Raw genomic sequence first — 17,986 nt, 5'->3', positions numbered from 1 at the left:
TGCAGGAATCCCAACTGAAGCAGCCATGACAGACGAGGGCAAATCCTTCCCCCGCTTGGCCAGGCCGAAAGCAAAGTGGTCCTGCCAGGAGGTCAAAAAGGACGCCATGGCACCAGTGGGGACCAAGCCATGGAGGGGGGAGCCCTGGGGGGCGGAAACCAGTTCCCCAGCCCTCCTGATCAGGAATGCCTCCACTGCCTGCCAGACGCTTTGGGCGAGGGGCCCACGTGGAGAGGCCAGCCCCTCAGCCGGGCGACAACTAGGAAGCGCTGCTGCTGGGAGATCTCGCCCATGGAGGGGGCCAGCCCCGCCCTCCCCACACGCACGTGTCCTTGTGCCTGTGACCTTGTGGAGTTCACGTCTGTGTGTGTGTGTTTCGACCGTGTCGAGTGTCCAAGTGTTGTCTTAACTGAGTGCCCAGAGATTCCAATAAAGTCAGCTGCCTCAGCCCAAGCTGCCAGTCTGTCTGCCAGTCCTTGGGGCAGAGGAGGAAGGAGGTGGGGTGGGGAGCTGTGTCTGTGCCCCCTACATCCAGGTGGAAGGGATCCCCAAGGGTCCTCTAGTCCAGCCCCCTGCAACACAGGAATGCCAGCTCAGGAACCCCTGGAGGGGGGTTCGCCACCTTCTCCCCCAGCTCGGCACTGACCAGCGCAGATGCCAAGCCAGATTCCTGGCAGGAGAAGCAGCAGCTGCCGTGGGATTTGGAGAGGGGAGTCCTCAGAAGAAAGAGCCGGCCTTTGAAACAAAACAAGTCACTTTAATAAGAACAACAGTTAAAGACAAGGAATGAGCTCAATGTGAGCAAGGCTGCTGTGCCCCCCCCCCAAGAGGCTGGCGGGAGCAAAATGCTCAAAATGCATCTAGCAGGGAGCTGGTCTGGGCCCCACGTGCCAAGCCAACCCCAGCCAGCCCATGTTGGGGGGGGGCAAAGGGTTGTTCCACTGGGCCAGCCAAAGGGAGGCAGAAACCCCCTCCCCGCCCTGGAGCTGTGGGTCACACATAGGGCAGGCTGGGAGAGACCCCTCACCCACCCCAGAGGCAAAAGCACACAGTCATGGAGAGATGTCCAGTTTGGGGGCAGGGGCTGCTTCTCGCTCCCAGCCCCACTCAAGGGGAAAGGAGATACCCACAAGCCCCCTGGGGGTCTGGCCCCTCCTTGGGCTCCTCTGTAGCCGTGACCGTCCTCACAATGCAGCCAGGATCCAGCCAGTCCGTCAGTGCCCTGCAAGATGCCCTCTTGGCTCTGGGCGCCTCGAACGAGATCCCCGCCTCTTCCTCCTCCTCCACCTCGATTTCTGCCGGTGCTGGGGGGGGGGTTGCTCAGCTGACGGCGGGATGTGCCCCCGGGGGCTCTGCTGCAGGGCTGCCCGCCTGCTCCTCCGTGTCGAACATGGCGCTGAACTGGGCCTGGCACTCGTGGAGGAGCTTGCGGCTGGGGGGGGAGGCCAGGGCCTGGAGGCAGTGCAGGCGCACCAGGCCGGACTGGCCCCCCGACAGCAGCCAGGTGTGGCAGGCCAGGTTGGGGCTGAAGCGCACCTGCGGGAGAGGAAGGGCGTCAGACGGGGAAGCGCGAGGGGGGACGGACCCTGCCCCCCCCTTCAGGAGGGAGAGACTCACTCCCTGGCTGATCCAGGGGGCTGAGAGACCAAGAGCCTGAGCGGCCAGGCCATGAGCTCTGGGAGGACTGAGGAAAGCAGCCAAGGGAAAACTCTCCTCTCTCTCCCCCCACGCGAGAACTTGCAGGTGCGCCATCACAATAATTTTATTATTATTTACACCCGGCCCACCTGGCTGGGTTTCCCCATGAAGAAAGTTGGAGAATACAAAACAGGTAAAAGAAAGAACTTCTTCACACAGTGCAGTTAAACTGCGGAACTCCCTGCCACAGGAGGCAGCAACGGCCGCCATTCATGGAGGAGGGGGCTCTGGGGGGCTCCTGGCCAGGATGGCTCTGCTCTGCCTCTAGGGCTGGAGGCAGCAAGACTCCCCAATCCCCGTGGCTGGAACCCCCAAGACAGGAGAGCGCTCTCTTGCCTGGACCCTGCCTTTGGGCTTCCCCCAGGCCTTGGGCTGGGCTGGGAGGACAGGATACTGTGCTAGCTGGGCCCCCCCGGTGGCCGGTTCTTCTGATGCTGCTATGGGACCCCGCAAGCCAGAGACAGTACAGTGGTGCCCCGCAAGACAAATGCCTCGCAAGACGGAAAACCCGCTAGACGAAAGGGTTTTCCGTTTTGGAGGTGCTTCGCAAAACGAATTTCCTATGGGCTTGCTTCGCAAGACGAAAATGTATTGCGAGTTCCTGCGGGGTTTTTTCCCTCCCCCCCTTTTCCCCAAGCCGCTAAGCCGCTTAACAGCTGATCCGCTAAGCCTGCTAAGCCGCTAATAGCGCTAATCCGCTAATGGGCTTACTTCGCAAGACGAAAAAAACCGCAAGACGATTCTTTTCGTCTTGTGAGGCACCACTGTGCATGACACTTCCAAATGTCTGTTGTTGGAAACAAGCCAGAGTTGCTCTTGTGCCAGATTCTGCTTGCGGGTTTCCCTTGGGGGCACGGTGAGAACAGGAAGCTGGATTCACAGGGCGCCCAACGGCCTGATCCCACTACAGTGGTACCTTGGGTTATGTACTTAATTCATTCCGGAGGTCCGTTCTTAACCTGAAACTGTTCTTAACCTGAAGCACCACTTTAGCTAATGCCGCCTCCTGCTGCCGCCACGCCGCCGGAGCATGATTTCTGTTCTTATCCTGAAGCAAAGTTCTTAACCCGAGGTACTATTTCTGGGTTAGCAGAGTCTGTAACCTGAAGCCTCTGTAACCCGAGGTACCACTGTAATCCACTCTGGAGTTCACAGGGGGAGAGCCCACCCCCCGCTCACCTTGTGCACGGCCTCCAGCTGCAGGCGCCCCAGTCCGTCCCCCTCCTTCTCCTCTTCCACCGGGAGGGGCTTCTTTCTCCCTTTCCGCCTGAAGATGTTCTTGAAGCTCCTCTGGAGAGGGAAGGGGGGGCTGAGAGAGTTGGGGGGGCCAGGCCAAGGAGGGGGGGGGGGCTGCAGCTACATCCCATGGGGGCCTCCTGCTGACAGCCGGCGATTGATGGGCTTGGGAAGGAGCCTTATCAGCCAGGAACAGACCACAGAACAGCAGCGCACTGGGGAGCAGTGATAGGAATTCTGGACACTTGGGGGGGGGCAGGGGGAGGGGACACCCAGCGACCCCCCAGCACACCCAGGTTGCCCCTCCAGGAAGACATGAGGGGTTCAAGCAGCCCCCTGCCTCCCCTTCCTTGCCCCCCGTTTCCTCCCAGGCCTCACCAGGTCTGTGTCTCGAAAGAGGATGTAGTTCTGGGCCACGGACTCCTGGTAGGTCCTCCCCTCCGCGGGGGCCATGAGCCTTCCGCCGGGGGCTCCTGTCGACGCCTCCGGGTTGTGGAGGCCGCAGGGGAGCAGGCTGGCCTTGTAGACGGGCTGCGGAAGATGAGGGGGAGGAGAGGGCATGGGGCACTGCCAGGCTCCAGAATCTGCCCCCCACCCCAAAGGAGCCCCCTTTCCTGAAGAGGCTGAAGGAGAAAGAAGACCACTCTGCTGTCTGGAGGGGACGGAGCAAAGTGCTTCATGAAATCACCACTGGAAGGGACCTCAAGGGCCATCTAGCCTAGCGCCCTGCAATGCTGGAAGCTTTTGCTCCATGTGGGGCTTGGACCCACGGCCAAGACTGAGAGTCTCCTGGTCTAGCAACTGAGGAGCCCTGCCCCAAACCCGTCTGAGGGGAAAGGGACGCCATGAAGGCTTGGAGCCCCTTTGGACCTCAGCCCTTCTCTCAGAGGGCACAGAAGTCCACCACTGCCATCAAGAGGGAGACCCTGTGACGCACAGAGAGGAGACTTTTCAGAGCTCAAGAGGGGGGCATTGGGGCTGAAAGCACCCACCTGCCCAGAGGGACTCCAGCCCCTGGATGCAGCCTGGACTATTCTGTGGCTACATCCATGAGGCTGCAGCTTCCTCCATCCCCAGGGACCTCCACCCCAGATCTAGAGGATGGACGGGTGGGACAGGCCTGCCGGACCAAAGGCTAAGCTTATGAGTCCCTTGCCGACCCCCCTCCCTCCCGCTCAGCGGCAGAGACACCTACAAATCGGCGCTCCGACGGACGCTTGACGTTGTGCGGGTTGACGGACAGGTCAGGCATCATGGCCGCCACCAGCTCCCCTGTGACGTCTCCGGCAGCCACTGTGTTGAGCCAGTCGGATCCAGAGATGCTCTGGAAGAGGGAGGGAGGGACGTCACCTGGGCCCACCCCCTTCTTCATTCCCCCCTCCCAAGAAATAAGAGGGCCCCCAGCGCCCCGAGGCTGCCCCATTGTTGCTCTCCAACGCACGAGGCAGAGGCTCCGCTTACCCACACGGTGCCCTTCCGAGGGGCCACAAAGTAGGCCCGGAAGCCCAGGTAGCCGGCGTCCAGGTAGTGGATCCCACACAGGCCGTACCTGCAATGCAAGGGGGGCGGGTGAAGAGCGAGGCAGCGCCCGCGAGCAGGAGCAGTGGCCGGGAAGCAGACCATTCCCTGCCAAACAGGCCTCATTGTCAGAAAGGTCTTCTTAATTCCTGCCCCCTCCCCGCCGCCAGCCTGACGCCTGCTGGGGTTGGGCTGTCCTGGGGGAGCAGGTCACAGAAAGGCACAGCGGCCAAGAAGATTCTCTGGATTTGAGCTGCCACAGCCCTCTCCCCCCCCTTGAGGATTGGGGAAGCCGTCCTGGCCAACAGCCCTCCCCTCTCCGCCCCCAACTCACGAGGCATAGCAGTTGTCCTGGGCCACCGTGATGCCGCTGTAGGGCAGCAGCCAGGCGATCTCCGTGCTCAGAAAGCGCTTGATGCTCTGGAGCGGCTCGTACAGCCGCCGCAAGTCCCAGTACTTGATCTTGCGGTCGTTCCCGGCCGTCACCATGAAGTTGCTGGAGCAAGCAAAGGGGAGGCGGCTCAGCGATGGAGGTCCTGGCAAGGCCCAACCGCTGGGCTTGGTCCCTTTGGGGGTCTCCCCCCAGGCAGCCAGGGGAAGGAGGCTGGGGGAAGTCCCCCCCCCCCGCTAAGCCCGGCCCCCACCTGTTGGCTTTGCACCACTGGATGTTGCGCACGGCGTGGTCGTGGGCCAGGAAGCAGTGGAAGGGGTAGAGCTTGAGGGAGCCGTCCGGCTGACGCACTCGCTGGAGCAGGGAGCGGCTGGCCAGGTTCCAGAGGGCCACTGTGCCTGGAAGAAGGGGAGGGGGCAAGCAGAGGAGAGGAGGCTGAAAGCAAGAAGCAGAACTCCAGCATCCCCGACAGGCAGCCAGAGGAGGCGGAGGGTGCATCACCTTCCGAAGAGGAGGCTGGGATTGGGAGCCTGTGCCGGTGGGGGGGGGGGACACATGCATCCCCCCTCAGAGCCTCCTTGGCACTTGGGAGTTTCAGCTGCAGAGCTGTCTCCTCTCACCATCATAGAATCCAGCCGCCAGGCGTTGGTGAGGCTTCGCTGGCATCCAGGCCAAGCTGAGGCACTGTCCGCATTGGGAGGGGCTCCCGGCCTGGATGGCCCCCACCTGCAGGGAGGCCACGCACTGGACCTGCAGGGATGGAGGAGGAGGAGCAGTTGGGGGGCAGGCCAGAGAAGGAGCCCCGCAGAAACTCAGGGGTCGGGGGCCACCTTGGCATGCTCAAGATTCCAGGACTGACCCCCCGACCCCAATCCAAAGGGGGCTTCAGCCTTTCCACAGCTGCAGCTGGACCAATGAGCAAGCTCAGGGAGCCCCCCTTTGTCCCTGCCCCTCAGAACATGGGCAGCTTGGAGGGCTCAGGATGCGGCTCCAAGAGATCCTCCGTGGGGCTGGCAGGACGTACCTTGCAGATGGTGTGCCGGGGGGAGGACCCACCTAGGAGGAGGAAGGAGAGATGCTGTGAGGCCAGGAGCAGCCTCCGTGGGGTGAGAGAAAGCACACACCCCCACCTCAGCCAAGCCAGGTTGCCCCCTCCTACCTGACGCAAGCCCCCCCCCAGCAGGAACAAACGGTGCTCTAGACCCATCTGCAGGCAGCACCCTCATTCCGCGACTCAGGCTGGCTGTAGCCCCTGCCTTGTAAAAGAGACCTTTTCTAAAAGGCACCTGCAGAGAAACTGCCCCCTAGCTTTTAGGGTGGCAGCGGAGCAGTTGCTTCCGAAGGATTGCCTCCGTGTCAGAGGGATCTCCGAGACGCAGGCCAGGGGGAAGAGGGCTCTGGGGCTGGGGCAGCAGCCGCCTTCGCCAAGGTCCTCCTTGGATCAGGAGATGGAGATGAAGGGGGGGGGCGCGCGAAGCTGGCTGGCTGCACCTCCGCCAGGGAGCCAGCTGTCAGGCAGAGATGCCCTGGAAGGCACTGCCAGGCAGAGGCCTGAGCAGTGGAGTCTCATGGAGGGCGTGTCTGGAGAGGGAGGTGGGACTCAGCCTCCTTTATCCCCACCAAGGAGGCAGGGCTGAGCACCCCCAAGGCCGCCCGCCTGCAGCCTCGTCCATCACTCCTGCAGACAGATATCATTACAAGGCTCATTAGCTGATACGGCTGGCTGAGCACTCAGGCCGCTGCTCGCCCCCCCCCAGCCCCACCAGGGAGGGGCCAGCTGCCTCTGCCAGAAGGTTTTGGGTGAGCGACTCTCTTCCACCACCCAGAAAACAGCCCTGAGCTGGCAAAACCCCAGGCGAGGCAGAGAAAGAAAGAGAGAGAGATGCTCCTTTCCAGCCCCCAAGGGAACCACACTGGCACAGCCCTGGCGCCCAGCCCTCCCCGTGACCCAGGGGAGGAGGGGTCCCTTCACGGCTCCTCCTACCTGTTACCTGGGCTCTCCGGGAGCCACGCAGGTCCTCTGCGTGAGGCAGGCTGTACAGCAGCACCTTGCCGTCAGAGAAGGCCACGGCCAGCAGCCCCAGGCGGCTCATCTGGGAGGGCGACTGTGGGGGACAGGAGAGAGAGCTGGGAAACGCCACGCTGTGGGGCCCAGCAAGCGACTGGCTCTGCCAGCCTCCCCCCCCCCCGGCAGCCTCTGTGCTCTCTCTCAAGTGCATTGGGAAGCGGGTGTACCTTGTGGTGGGTGGCGGGGGGCTCCCAGGCACCGCTGGGGCAGAACTTCATATCCCAGATGCAGCCGTGGTCGGTGGCAATGCCATAGGCCAGTCCTGGCTTGGTGGCTGACCTGGGAAGGGGAGAGAAGGCGGAGGAGGCGGTCATAGCACAGGTGCAGCCTGGCCATTCAGATCCCAGCACAGCAGCGTGGCCACATCTTGGAGAGGGATCGCAGAAGGGACCCCAGGGGTCATCTGGCCCAACCCCCTGCAGCGAAGGAGGGACAGCTAAAGCGTCTCTGGCAGGCGGCCATCCAACCTCTGCTGAGCAAGAGGGAGCCCAGTCCACTGCTGAACAGCTCAGACTGGCAGGAAGGCCTTCCTGAGGTTTCCTCGGAATCTCCTTCCTTGGAACTTGAATCCTCCCCTCCAGAGCAGCAGCAAACACGTTGGCCCTGTCTTCCTTGTGGCAGCTCCTCCCCCCCCCCACTTGTGGCCTCTTTCATGCCAGGGGCCCAGAGAGGCCCAGCTCACAGGTGCCAGCCTCTCTGGTCCGGCGGCAGAGAAAGCCCCTCCTAGCCTGCCCTCCCGCCTTGCCCAGGGGTCCCTGGAGATCAGGACATGTCCCTGCTGAGCTCCACTGGGTGGCCACCAGGGGAAGGCAGGGCCAAGGAGCGCTGAGGGGGCCTGGGAGCTCCCCACTCACCCTGCCTCCTGCTGGAGGGGCCCCAGCTCCCAGAGCTGGAGCAGCGCTGGCCCCGTGTGGGTCCCTGCCAAGCTGTGCCGGTCGTCCATGCCGGGATTGCAGTAGATGGCTGCGTACTGGGAGGCCAGGGCGCCTTCTGGGGTGGGGCACCACTCCATGGCCCAGATGGGACCCCCCACAAAGAAGGTGACGTCCAGGCGCTCCTCATGGGGCTGCAAGGCGTTGAACCTGCCGGAGGGGAAAGAGGAGGGGCGTCTTGCCAAGGGGCTCCTTCAAACAGGGCAGATGAAACTCCGTCCTGAAGGAGGGCAGGGCTGGCCACCAAGAGGATTAGGCAAACTCACGGAGGAGGAGAGGGCTCTCAGTGCTACTTCTCTGCCTCCAGAGTCAGGCTTTGGAAGCCCCAGGACGGGTGATTTGCTCCTGTGCTCAGAACCTGCTGGCTGTTTCCCACAGGCAACTGAGAGCAGGGAGCTGGACTCCTGGGGCCTTGGCCCGAGCCCACAGGTGGTTCGTGGGCTCTTCCAAGTACTGCAAGATGGCTGAAAGGCGGGAGGGACGTTTACATGAAGTGACCGGCACCTGTTGATCCGGTAGAGGACGCTGCTTTCTTCGTGGAGGCCTTCGCGCTTGATGCAGAAGAGCGGGGACTTGGTCTCGCTGGGGAGGTATTCCTCAGCTTCGCTTTGGAAGAGGAAGGAGGAAAGAGGGGAAACTCACTCCAAGGATCTCCTTGACACACACACACACACACACACACTCTGACCCCTTTGGGCTCTCACAAGAGGCTGGGCTGCACAGGCAAAGTACCCTCTTTCCTGGTGGAGATTTGGGGCTCCTCCTGCTGGTGGTGGCAGTGGCAAAGGGCCCCGAGGGCATGGCACGCGGGGCACCCTCTCCCTGCTCTCTCCCCAGCATGCACTCCCTCCCCCCATTATTGCAACCGCCAACCTGGGTCCAGATGTTCTTCAGGGTTACTGGCAACTGCCCCCCCCCTTTGTCAGGAGGCCACTCACCTCTCAGAGAGGAAGACCCACTTCCGGGCAGAGGGCACCCACTCTGGAAACTCCCAGTGGGAGTAGAGCTGCTCACGCCTGCAATCAAACACAGCCACATGGTGTCAGAGAGAACTGCAGCAGGAACGGGACCGGCCCAGAGGGCGACAGCATCACCAGGGCATCCCTGCAACCTCAGCAGGAACAAACCCAGGCAGTCCTCTGTAGTGATCAGGTGGGATTGCTACGAGGAATTATAAAAAATATGGAGCAAGCCATTTGTGTCAGCAATGAAAGCACTGCGTTGACTGGGTTTGAGCCATTTTGATATCATTTCTGATCAATCCACGCCTCTGCGTCTCTGTCCAATTTCTCTGCCTCAGAGACACGTATCAGCATTCTAAACACAGGCCAGTTGCTTCACCAGGCATCCTGGGCCATAAAGATAGTAGGTAACTTCTTTGATGTACTTTTCATTGGTTTTGTTAATCTTAGGTCCAGGAAATTGAGTTTCATCCAGGGGGTGATAAAGATACCTATCTTTCCTTGCCATCCTTCCCCTCATGTTTACTGCTTGTTTAGACCTCTGGGGTTGCTGAATGCATTCCTCTAATCCTCTTTTATTTACCCCAGAATGTATGGATGCTCAAATTAGCTCTTCGTAGTTTTAACTTTAACTTTGTCCCCACGTGGGTTTTTTTTTGAAATGCTCAGAGGAAATCTGATTGGTTCTTATGGACACTATGTAAAAAGTTCTTTTGTGAATAAAACGACCTGGGCCGGAGGGTGGACGGATTATTATTATTGGCACCCCTCCCATAGTCTTGCTGGTCAAGCCTCATGTGTATTTTATTAATCAGAGTACAATCCTTCCTTGCTTTTGGGACACAACAGTCCTCGCTCTCCGAGGCCCCAGCTGGAGTCCCTGGAACCCGCACCAGCCTGAATGTTTAGCTCTGTCCCGGCGGCAGCAGCAGCAGCAGCACAACTGCAAGGCAGGGACCCTCCCCTTTCCTCCCCCTCCTCATTCCTGTGCTTCAGTTCCCCCACCAGCAAGGCAAAGTGGGGCAGCCAGCCCCAGACTTACACGCGGTGGGTGACGGAGAGCGCCTTCCAGATGGGGGCCATGATGGAGTTGTGTAGGCCGTTGGACGCAAACCCTCGGCAGTGGCTCTTGGGCCTCTGGGGAGAAGGAGGCGGGGGTCAGAGACAGAGGCCCACGGAGCCCACCCTCCCAAGCCGACAGCCCCAGAGAAGGGCTGGGCTTGCTCTTCATTCAGAGGCCTCTGAGCAGACCACCAAGATAGTCACCGCTCCTCCACGCAGGCCGGGCTCCAGGTCAGAGTCGGAGACCTCGCTGAGCCGCAGGTCGCTGTCCTCCTCCTCCTCTTCCTCCTCCTCCTGCAAGAGCCCGTCCTCCGAGGGGTTGAAATCCGCATCCTCCTCGCTCTCCCGTTTCTGGCTCTGGGGCTTCCGGCCTCGACGCTTCCGGCTGGGCTCCTCCGGCCGCGGGGCGTTCTCCAAGGGCTCGCTGCAAGCGGGCGGCTGGTACACAGAGGTCAACTCTTCGGCCAGCTCCTGCAGGTAGAGAAGGGCTCTGCGGGCCGAAGGGGAGGGAGCAGGGACAAATGGTCACAAGACCCCCCAGATCTTCAGGGCAAGAGCCAGAACTGAAGAAGGGGGGGGAACGGGGGGGGAGCTGCGGCAGGCGCCAAACACAGCCCGCCTGGGTCCAGCCCCTCCCCGTCCTCTGGGCCAAATGGCTGCTTGCAGAAGTCCTGCAGCTGCAAGTTCCACACAAATTCTGGAAGCTCCCATGAGAGGCAGTGAGGACTAGCGACTTGGAAGGTTTTAAAAGAGGATTAGACAAATTCACAGAGAATAAGTGGCTCCCAGCCAGGATGGCTGTGCTTCTGACTCCCAGCTGCCTGAAACTGCAGCCACCTTGCACTGGGGTCCTGCTTGCTTGCATCCCATAATGGGCATCTGCTTGGCCACTGTCAGAAGGGGATGCTGGGCCAGGAAGGCCATTGGCCTGATCCACCATGGCTCTTCCCACGTTCTTATATTCTTAAGTGTCTTTGTCCAGTTATTGTGACACAGACTCTGCAGAGCGCCAGCACCAGCACCAGCTCCCTCCTCTCTCTGCATCTTTCTGCACAACTTTGCCTTGCATGCAGATATCTGCAGTCAGTCAATTTGTTGACTAGGATTTCTTTAATCTTTTCCCAGTTGGTTTTTGCTTTAGGAACTTGATTCAAAACACGAACAACTGGAGGACAGCTTCCACTGAAAGCCCAGCAGAAAACAGGCCCCACTCCATGAGGTCACAGGTGGGGGGGGCAGCGTGTTCTGCCTGCATCCAGGTGAGGCCCCTGTGGAGTCCTGTTTCCCACTTCCTGAAAACCTCTTAGGACGTCCTGACCTGCTCAGAAGGAGAGGTGCCTGGATCAGCCTAAAGGTTCCTTTAGTCTAGGATCCTGTTCTCAGGGGGGGCAACCTCATGCTCCACAGATAAGCCCACCAGCATGACTGGAGCAGGGGAGCCCCCTGCCTACCTGTGACTCCCAGAATCTGGGATTCAGACGCTGCTGCTTCCGAAAGGGGAGGCGGAACACAGCCATGGTAGCTAGTAGCCGCTCACAGCCTTCTCCTCCCCCAACTGGGATGGCTTTAAAAGAGGATTAAACCCATTTATAGAGGAGAATGAATCCATGATTCCATGCATGGTTAACAATGGCTACTAGTCACGGTGGCTCAGCTCTGCCTCCAGTTGGAAGCAGCAAAGCCTCTGAAGTCCAGGGGCTGGAAACTGCTGAAGAGGAGACTGGGGCTCTTGTGCTCAACTCCTGTTTGCATCTGGTCAGCCACTGTGAGAACAGGATGCTGGACTGCCTTCCGGTTGGTCACTCAGTTATGGCAGTCGGGAGCTCTTTCGGCTGAAAGAGCCCCAGCGCTTTAAAGTAGGGGGACACCACGAGAGCATTGTGGTTCCCCCAAAACCCCCTCAGATTGGGCGTTCTGAGGACCTGGAGATCTGGCGGGTGCCTTTTCGTGACTCCCCCATTCCTCGGTAAGCGTGTAAGAGCCCCGAGAGCGAGTGGGTTGGAGACGCGGCACAGCGGAAACGATTGCTTCCTTCAAAGTGCGAAGCTCCAAGACTGGCGGTCGTGAGTGGCCAATTCCTTCTTGAAAAAAATGGCTTAAAATTTGGAACTGTAAGTAAAAACAAAGTACTAATTCGAAAAAAATCAGCAGGAAAAAAGGGATTTAAAAACAGAGGTTGGTCCCTTTTGTTGGAGGAACTTAGAATCGGTGTGCAAAGACAGAAGCCTTAAAGGAAAAAAGACCTTTGAAACTCATTGTATTCTGCAGCCGTCTGGTTATACTTTAAAGTGGCCAAAAGTGTCTTTTCCCTTTAGGACTGACTACAAATATTTATAAAAAAGAAAAAAGGGGAACTTGGGGGGGGGGGATTTCTCTCTTCTCAGCCTGTTTTTAAAGAACAGGGAGGCTGCTGTCTGGCTGACCCCTGTGGGACTGGGGGAGGGAATCTGTTTTTCTCTCTCACTACACCAGGCTGTGGGACCGACCTTGAAATTCCTAAGCCATTATGTGTGCAGACAAAACAAGACATGGCTCTAAAAATCAACCCTTTGAGGAATCGGTAACGACAATACTGAATGATATTAGGGATGGTTTAAATCGTAATACAGCAAGCATAGAAAAGTTGGACAAAAGGTTTGAAGCTATAAACTAATTGGAAAAGCTTGCAAACACCAGATAGGCTTAGAATTTAAATATGCAATGTGATGAATTAATATGTTTAATACTGAATTAGAAAGAAAGATGTTAAGTGATTAAGTTAATTTTATAAGAATACTGGTCTTGGAAATATACACTGATATACACTGAAATTCAACCAGGGGGATACGAGGAAGTCACTTAAAAATGTTAATAAGATTAGTCTTAATAAGGTTATGATTTATGTTTGTTGGTTTATTTGTGTGTTTAAAATTTTGTGAAAAATCAATTTAAAAAATTGGGGGGGGGGGGGAAGAGACCAGGATACTGGACTAGATCGGCCGCTGGCTTAATCCAGCAGTTTTTTCTTCTGCCCTTATAGAACCTCCAGGTCCAGAGGCAGTCTATCTAGATTCCTTGGGGCATTTGGCCACCTTAAGTACAGGATGCAACAAGCCTGATCAAGCAGTCTCTCTTTACATTCAATCCCCTTTTAAAGCCTTCCAAGCTGGTGGCCGTCGCTGCCTCCTTCCCCCCTGGGCCTAAGAAGGCAGCGAGACTCCTGCTCAGTAGTCAAAGGACTACCAGCGAGTTCCTCCCCCTGCCCGTCCATGCCTCTCGCTTACACTTTTGCCGCCCTCCGCTTTGGGCGCCCCCCGGGCGTCGTCTCCAGACAGTCCAGCCCTCCATCACCGGCCAGCAGCTTCTGTTGGCAGAGGGGTTCGGGCGCCTGACCCTCCAGGCCCTGCGACAGCTTCCTCAGGAGCAGCTCAGCCTTGGACTTGCGCCCCCGCTTCTTCGGCACTTTCACAGGCAGGGGCGGGCCGTTCTCCGAAGGCCCGGGGGCCTCGGGGGGTCCCTGGGGCTCCTGGCGGGCAGGGCCTCTGCAGGCGGCGCCTCTCTTCTTGCGGGGCCTGCGACCACGCGGGCGCTTCTGGGCGGACGGGAGAGCGGCCGGCTGCTCTTTGGCAGGAACCAAGGCTGCCTCTGGGGAAGCGCAGAGTCCATCTGCTTGGAAAAGGAAGGGCCAGGTTAGGTAAGCAGCCGCTGCCCTGCCAGGCAGAAGAGGGCTCCCAGCTCCTGCCTCCCCTTCCCCACAAGTGAAGCCTGCCAGGTCTGAGGACGTGGAGCCAGGGATGGACTTATTTTTATATGAAGGGCCGCACATGGCCTCTTTCTCCACAGGGGTCATTTTGTCAGGACTGCAGCACACAGGTAGAGAAGGATTAACTTCTCCGCACACATGGCAACCCTAGCAAAAAAGACCTCATTAGCACTGTAATTAGGGTTAACAAAAAGTCTTCCTAGTCAAGCCGATGGGAGCTCCTCCTCTCGCAAAAAACCATCATTGCTGCACTTTTATTTATTGATTTCATTTATACCCCAGCTTTTCCTCCTAGGGGCTTAAGGTCATGGGGATGGTTCTCCACTCATTTTATTCACACAACAACCTTGTGAGGTAGGTGAGGCCGAGGGGCAGTGAAAGGCTCTCAAGGTTACCCAGTAAGCTTCACAGCTGAGCGTGGATTCAACCCCTGGTCTCCCAAGATCTGGTCCAATGCTCCAACCATTGCACCACACTGTGACCGTGGCAGTGACCACAGAGTATGATTGTGGTTGTGTCCTTAACTGTGGAGTCCAGCAGCTGCTCATCCAGCACACCTGGGACCTCAGGGTCTTCCTCAGCACTCCTCCCAGTCCCTGCAGAGTTACAGGTTCTACCCAAATCCTCCCACAATCTCATCAGCCTCCTTCCTACAGAACCATTTCTGCAGAGATTTCAGGTGCTGTGAGGCTGCCACAACTCCCTCCTTCCCACAACTCCCCAAAGGCATCACCCTCCCTAAGATAAAGGCAGGACCTGCCCCTTCATCCCCCCCCACTTGAACCCCCTCCTTCTGCACCAGATTATCTCCCTGCATGGCAGAATGGAAGCAGACAACCCCCCCCCCCATTCCCTGGGCTCGTTCAGTAAGGAGGACCTGCTTGCCCAAGGGGCCTGTGCCTAATTTTGCAGCTCCTTCAGCAAGCCCTGGCCCTCCTCCCAGGCAGATCCCAGAGGGTCCCCAAAGCCTGGATTAAGCAAAATAAGCCCTGCTTAGGGCATCAAGGGAAGGTCACAGGTTGGCTGGTCACAGATCACTCTGCTGAGAGTTCGTTTTCTCAGTTTCATTTCAAAAATAATTTTTTATTTTACGGTTAATTACTGTTTATATTTTGAATTCAACACATATGGGGGCATCAAAATCTTCTAAGTGCTTAGGGCCTCTAAAGGTCTTAATCCGGTCCTGCATGACACTCAGAAGCGGTTGGGGTTGGGGAGTCCCCTTCTGCAAGCCTCCTTCTGCATGTGGTTTACAGGATCCAGCCACTGGCCCCCAGAGACGTACCAAGGGCTTCCCGAGCGCCTGTCTCCTCTGCTTGCCCCTTCAGCTGTGTAGAAGGCAGCTTGCCTTTGGTCTCTAGGCCGCTCTTCTTGCAGGGGGGGCTCTGGGGCTTGGGCCATTCTTCCTGCGGGCAGCTTTCCGTAGGGGGGCCTATTGCCTCGCTCAGACACGCTGCTCCCGCCGAGGCCAGCGCTTCTGGGGCAGGATAGTTCTGCCCACCCCAGCAAGGGTCTCTACGGCAAGGCTCCATGCAAAGGATACGGCTGGCACATCCATCTGCTTGGTCTGCGGCTTCCCTGGCTATCCCCATGGCACAGCTTGGCGTGGGGCAAGGTTCCATGAAGGCACCACAGTGACTCAGGCAGGTGCGACTCCCATCTTGCACTGGGACCTGCCTGTGAAAGAGAGAGGCAAAGGAACAAGGAAAGCTGTGGGGAGGACAGTCATCTCAGATCAAATAAGCAGATGAAAGAAACGGCGCTCTTCTAATTATTTTATTGCATTTAGATCCCATGTTTTTCTCCAAGGAGCTCACATAAATGTCATTGGGGTTAAATTATTCTACTTATTTTGAACACACTTTGGGGGGCTGCCTTTTGCCAAGAACATGTTCACACATCAGAGTTTTATGCAAGAGGTTACTACTACAGTCATACCTCGGGTTGATGTAGCGTCGGGTTAAGCATTTTCGCGCTGCCCTCTGCGGCGACCCAGAAATAACAGAGTGAGTTACTTCCGGGTTTTGCTGCTCGCGCATGCGCAAACGCTCAAAATGACATCACGGGCATGAGTGGAAGCACTGTGACAAGCGTTCACGGGTTGCGTTCGCTTCAGGATGCGAACAAGGCTCTGGAACGGATCCCGTTCGCATCCAGAGGTACCACTGTATAATCAACCATACAGCACCAAGATGGTAATTTTCCAGTATTAGAAAAACTGTGGAAATGTAACGTGAGCCAAATAACTAGTATAAACCTAACGTTTTATTACAGCTACCTTAGGTTTCATAAAATGATCTTTGAAATTCCCCCATGTGTAAACCACCCTGAGATCTTCAAAAGATGGGCGGTATACAATTTTAAGAAATAAAATGAATAAATAAATGAATATTAGTTTCACAACCAACCTGTGAGGTGGGTTAGGCTGAGACAGTGAATGACCCAAGCTCACCCAGTGAGCTTCCTTGTTGTGGGAATTTGAACTCTGGTCTCTTGGGTTGGCTGAGCAGAAAGGGGGGTGGCTTTGGGTGTGAGCAGAAAGGGGGCTCTGTGTGCCTTTTGCTTCAGCAGCAGGAAACCTTCTGCATTCAGGGAGGCTCCTGACACCACTTGGACCCCTCAGGGGGCCCAGCAGCCAGCTCATCCCTAAGGGGTTGGAGCATCTATGGGGCTCAGGTGAAGCTCAACTGTAAAAATAAATGTCGCAAACCCGGGAAGGATTCAATAATAATAATAATAATAATAATTTATTATTTGTACCCCGCCCATCTGGCTGGGCTTCACCAGCCACTCTGGGCAGCTTCCAAAAGAATATTTAAATACTGTGATACATCAAACATTAAAAGCTTCCCTAAACAGGGCTGCCTGTTCAAAGCTCAAGAGACCAGGGGAAATCCCTCCACCAGCTATGTTAGATAGCAAAATAGGGCAGGCTGTTGCACATGCACTCTTAACATATCCTGCTTTTATTTTATTCTACCAGATGCGGATTGACTCATTCGTCTGAGATACCTGAATGGTTTTTGTTACCTTAATTAGCCCTTAAAGTGGGCAATCGATCAAGTGACACAGATTAATCTGGAGAGTTTAATGCCCTGCTGGACAGCCTGGATAGCTCAGCTGGGGAGAGGCTGGTGCTGATAACGCCAAGGCTGCAGGGTCGATCTCTGCAAGGGACAGCGGCCTAATTCTGCACCGCAGGGGGCTGGACTAGATGATCCTCCGGCTCCCTCCCAAGGACTGGCCAAGGATCAGCTTCGGCGCCCAGAGTGGGATCCCTGAGCTGGACTTGCTGCCTGGCCAGGGCCGCTCCCCCCCCCCCCGCCAGAGACCTGCCTCGGGGGCCGCATCTCGGGGCCCCGCCCCCCCTCGCCGGGCAGGCCAGACCCCCGAGCGGGAGACCCTCCGGCGGGGGCGGGGCCAAGCGCTCTTTCCGCTCCGCCCTTGGCCCTGGCCACTCCGGCCCGCGCCTCACCTCTCGCTCGCGAAGCCGGTCTCCGGCCGAAGCAGCGGCAGCGGCGGCTCTAGCAGCCAAGATGGCGGCCGCCACGGGCGCACTACGATGACCGCACGCCCCTGACGTCACTTCCGTCCCGCCACGCGGAAGCTCTCCCGGCGGCGTTGGCGGCTCTTCCCCGCCTCGTTCATCCGCTCGCCGCGGGCGCCGCCTTCGCCTTCGCGTCCCGCCGCCCCTTCGCCCGCAGCTGCGACGGGCGGAACCACGCGAGCCCCGCCCCCTCCGCGGGTGCCGCTGACGTCACTTCCTCCGCGCGCCTCGCTGGGACAGGGCCTGCAGCGCCCCCTGGCGGGCGAGGCGCCGCTTCTTTGTTCCTCCCGCGGCGGGTCGAGGGGCGTGGGAACGCGGAGACACGCGTCGGATCCGCGAGAGGCCCCAAGGGCAACGCAACCGAAGCAGCCGGCGAGGCGCCTTCGCCAAGCGAGCTGTGGGTCTCTCGGGCCCGTTGGTTGGGGCCACAGTCCGCCCAGCTTCTAAGGGGCTGCAAGGAGCCCTTTGGCTTAAGGCCGTGGCTCCCGACACCCCCAATCGTAGGGCGGAAGCGTCGGAAGGGACCCCGAGGTTCATCCAGTCCAACCCCCTGCAAGGCAGAATCTCAGCTGAAGCCTCCATGACAGACCAGGAAGGCTCCTTCACACTCTCTTTTGCTGGTCCAGGAGGAACAGGAGATAACAGGCTTTTGGTGGTCTTCACCTGACCCCCCCCCCCTAATCTGACACAAGCCTGGACAAAAGTTTAGCAGGAATAAGAAGCCCAGAGAAAAGGGGACATTTGGATAGGCCCTTCGTGACCAGCTGACAATACTTTGCTTTAAATGTAATAGGGCTGCTGGGGTTTTTGTCCTGTGTTTTCATGTTTAC

General features: G+C 58.0%; 1 protein-coding gene across 3 annotated transcripts; it reads right to left on the bottom strand.

Annotated features, from left to right (window-relative positions):
- Positions 1-736: 736 nt before the first annotated feature.
- GTF3C2 (general transcription factor IIIC subunit 2) lies at positions 737-17,089 on the bottom strand. 3 transcript variants are annotated; one of them, XR_014166238.1, is made up of 20 exons: positions 17,085-17,089; positions 14,895-15,286; positions 13,131-13,515; positions 10,072-10,357; positions 9,848-9,942; positions 8,782-8,859; positions 8,348-8,449; positions 7,766-7,993; positions 7,079-7,190; positions 6,828-6,948; positions 5,868-5,899; positions 5,464-5,593; positions 5,097-5,241; positions 4,787-4,948; positions 4,396-4,483; positions 4,130-4,258; positions 3,313-3,465; positions 2,878-2,988; positions 1,180-1,536; positions 737-1,145 (listed from the first exon to the last, which is right to left on the bottom strand). XR_014166238.1 is itself a non-coding variant. In XM_081903825.1 (19 exons), the coding sequence occupies exons 2-19, from the start codon at positions 15,229-15,231 to the stop codon at positions 1,321-1,323; spliced, it is 2,910 nt and encodes a 969-aa protein (XP_081759951.1). In that variant the 5' UTR covers positions 15,232-15,286; positions 17,085-17,089; the 3' UTR covers positions 737-1,320. The 3 variants fall into 3 exon arrangements, 2 of the variants coding, with proteins under 2 accessions (XP_081759951.1, XP_081759952.1); XM_081903825.1 differs by having other exon boundaries at positions 737-1,536; XM_081903826.1 differs by having other exon boundaries at positions 737-1,536; positions 13,131-13,512.
- Between the last annotated feature and the right edge of the window lie 897 nt (positions 17,090-17,986).

The sequence above is a fragment of the Podarcis melisellensis genome, assembly GCF_964234715.1.
Source record: "Podarcis melisellensis genome assembly, chromosome: 3".
NCBI lineage: Eukaryota > Metazoa > Chordata > Lepidosauria > Squamata > Lacertidae > Podarcis > Podarcis melisellensis.
This window is presented reverse-complemented; position numbering and strand designations above follow the sequence as displayed.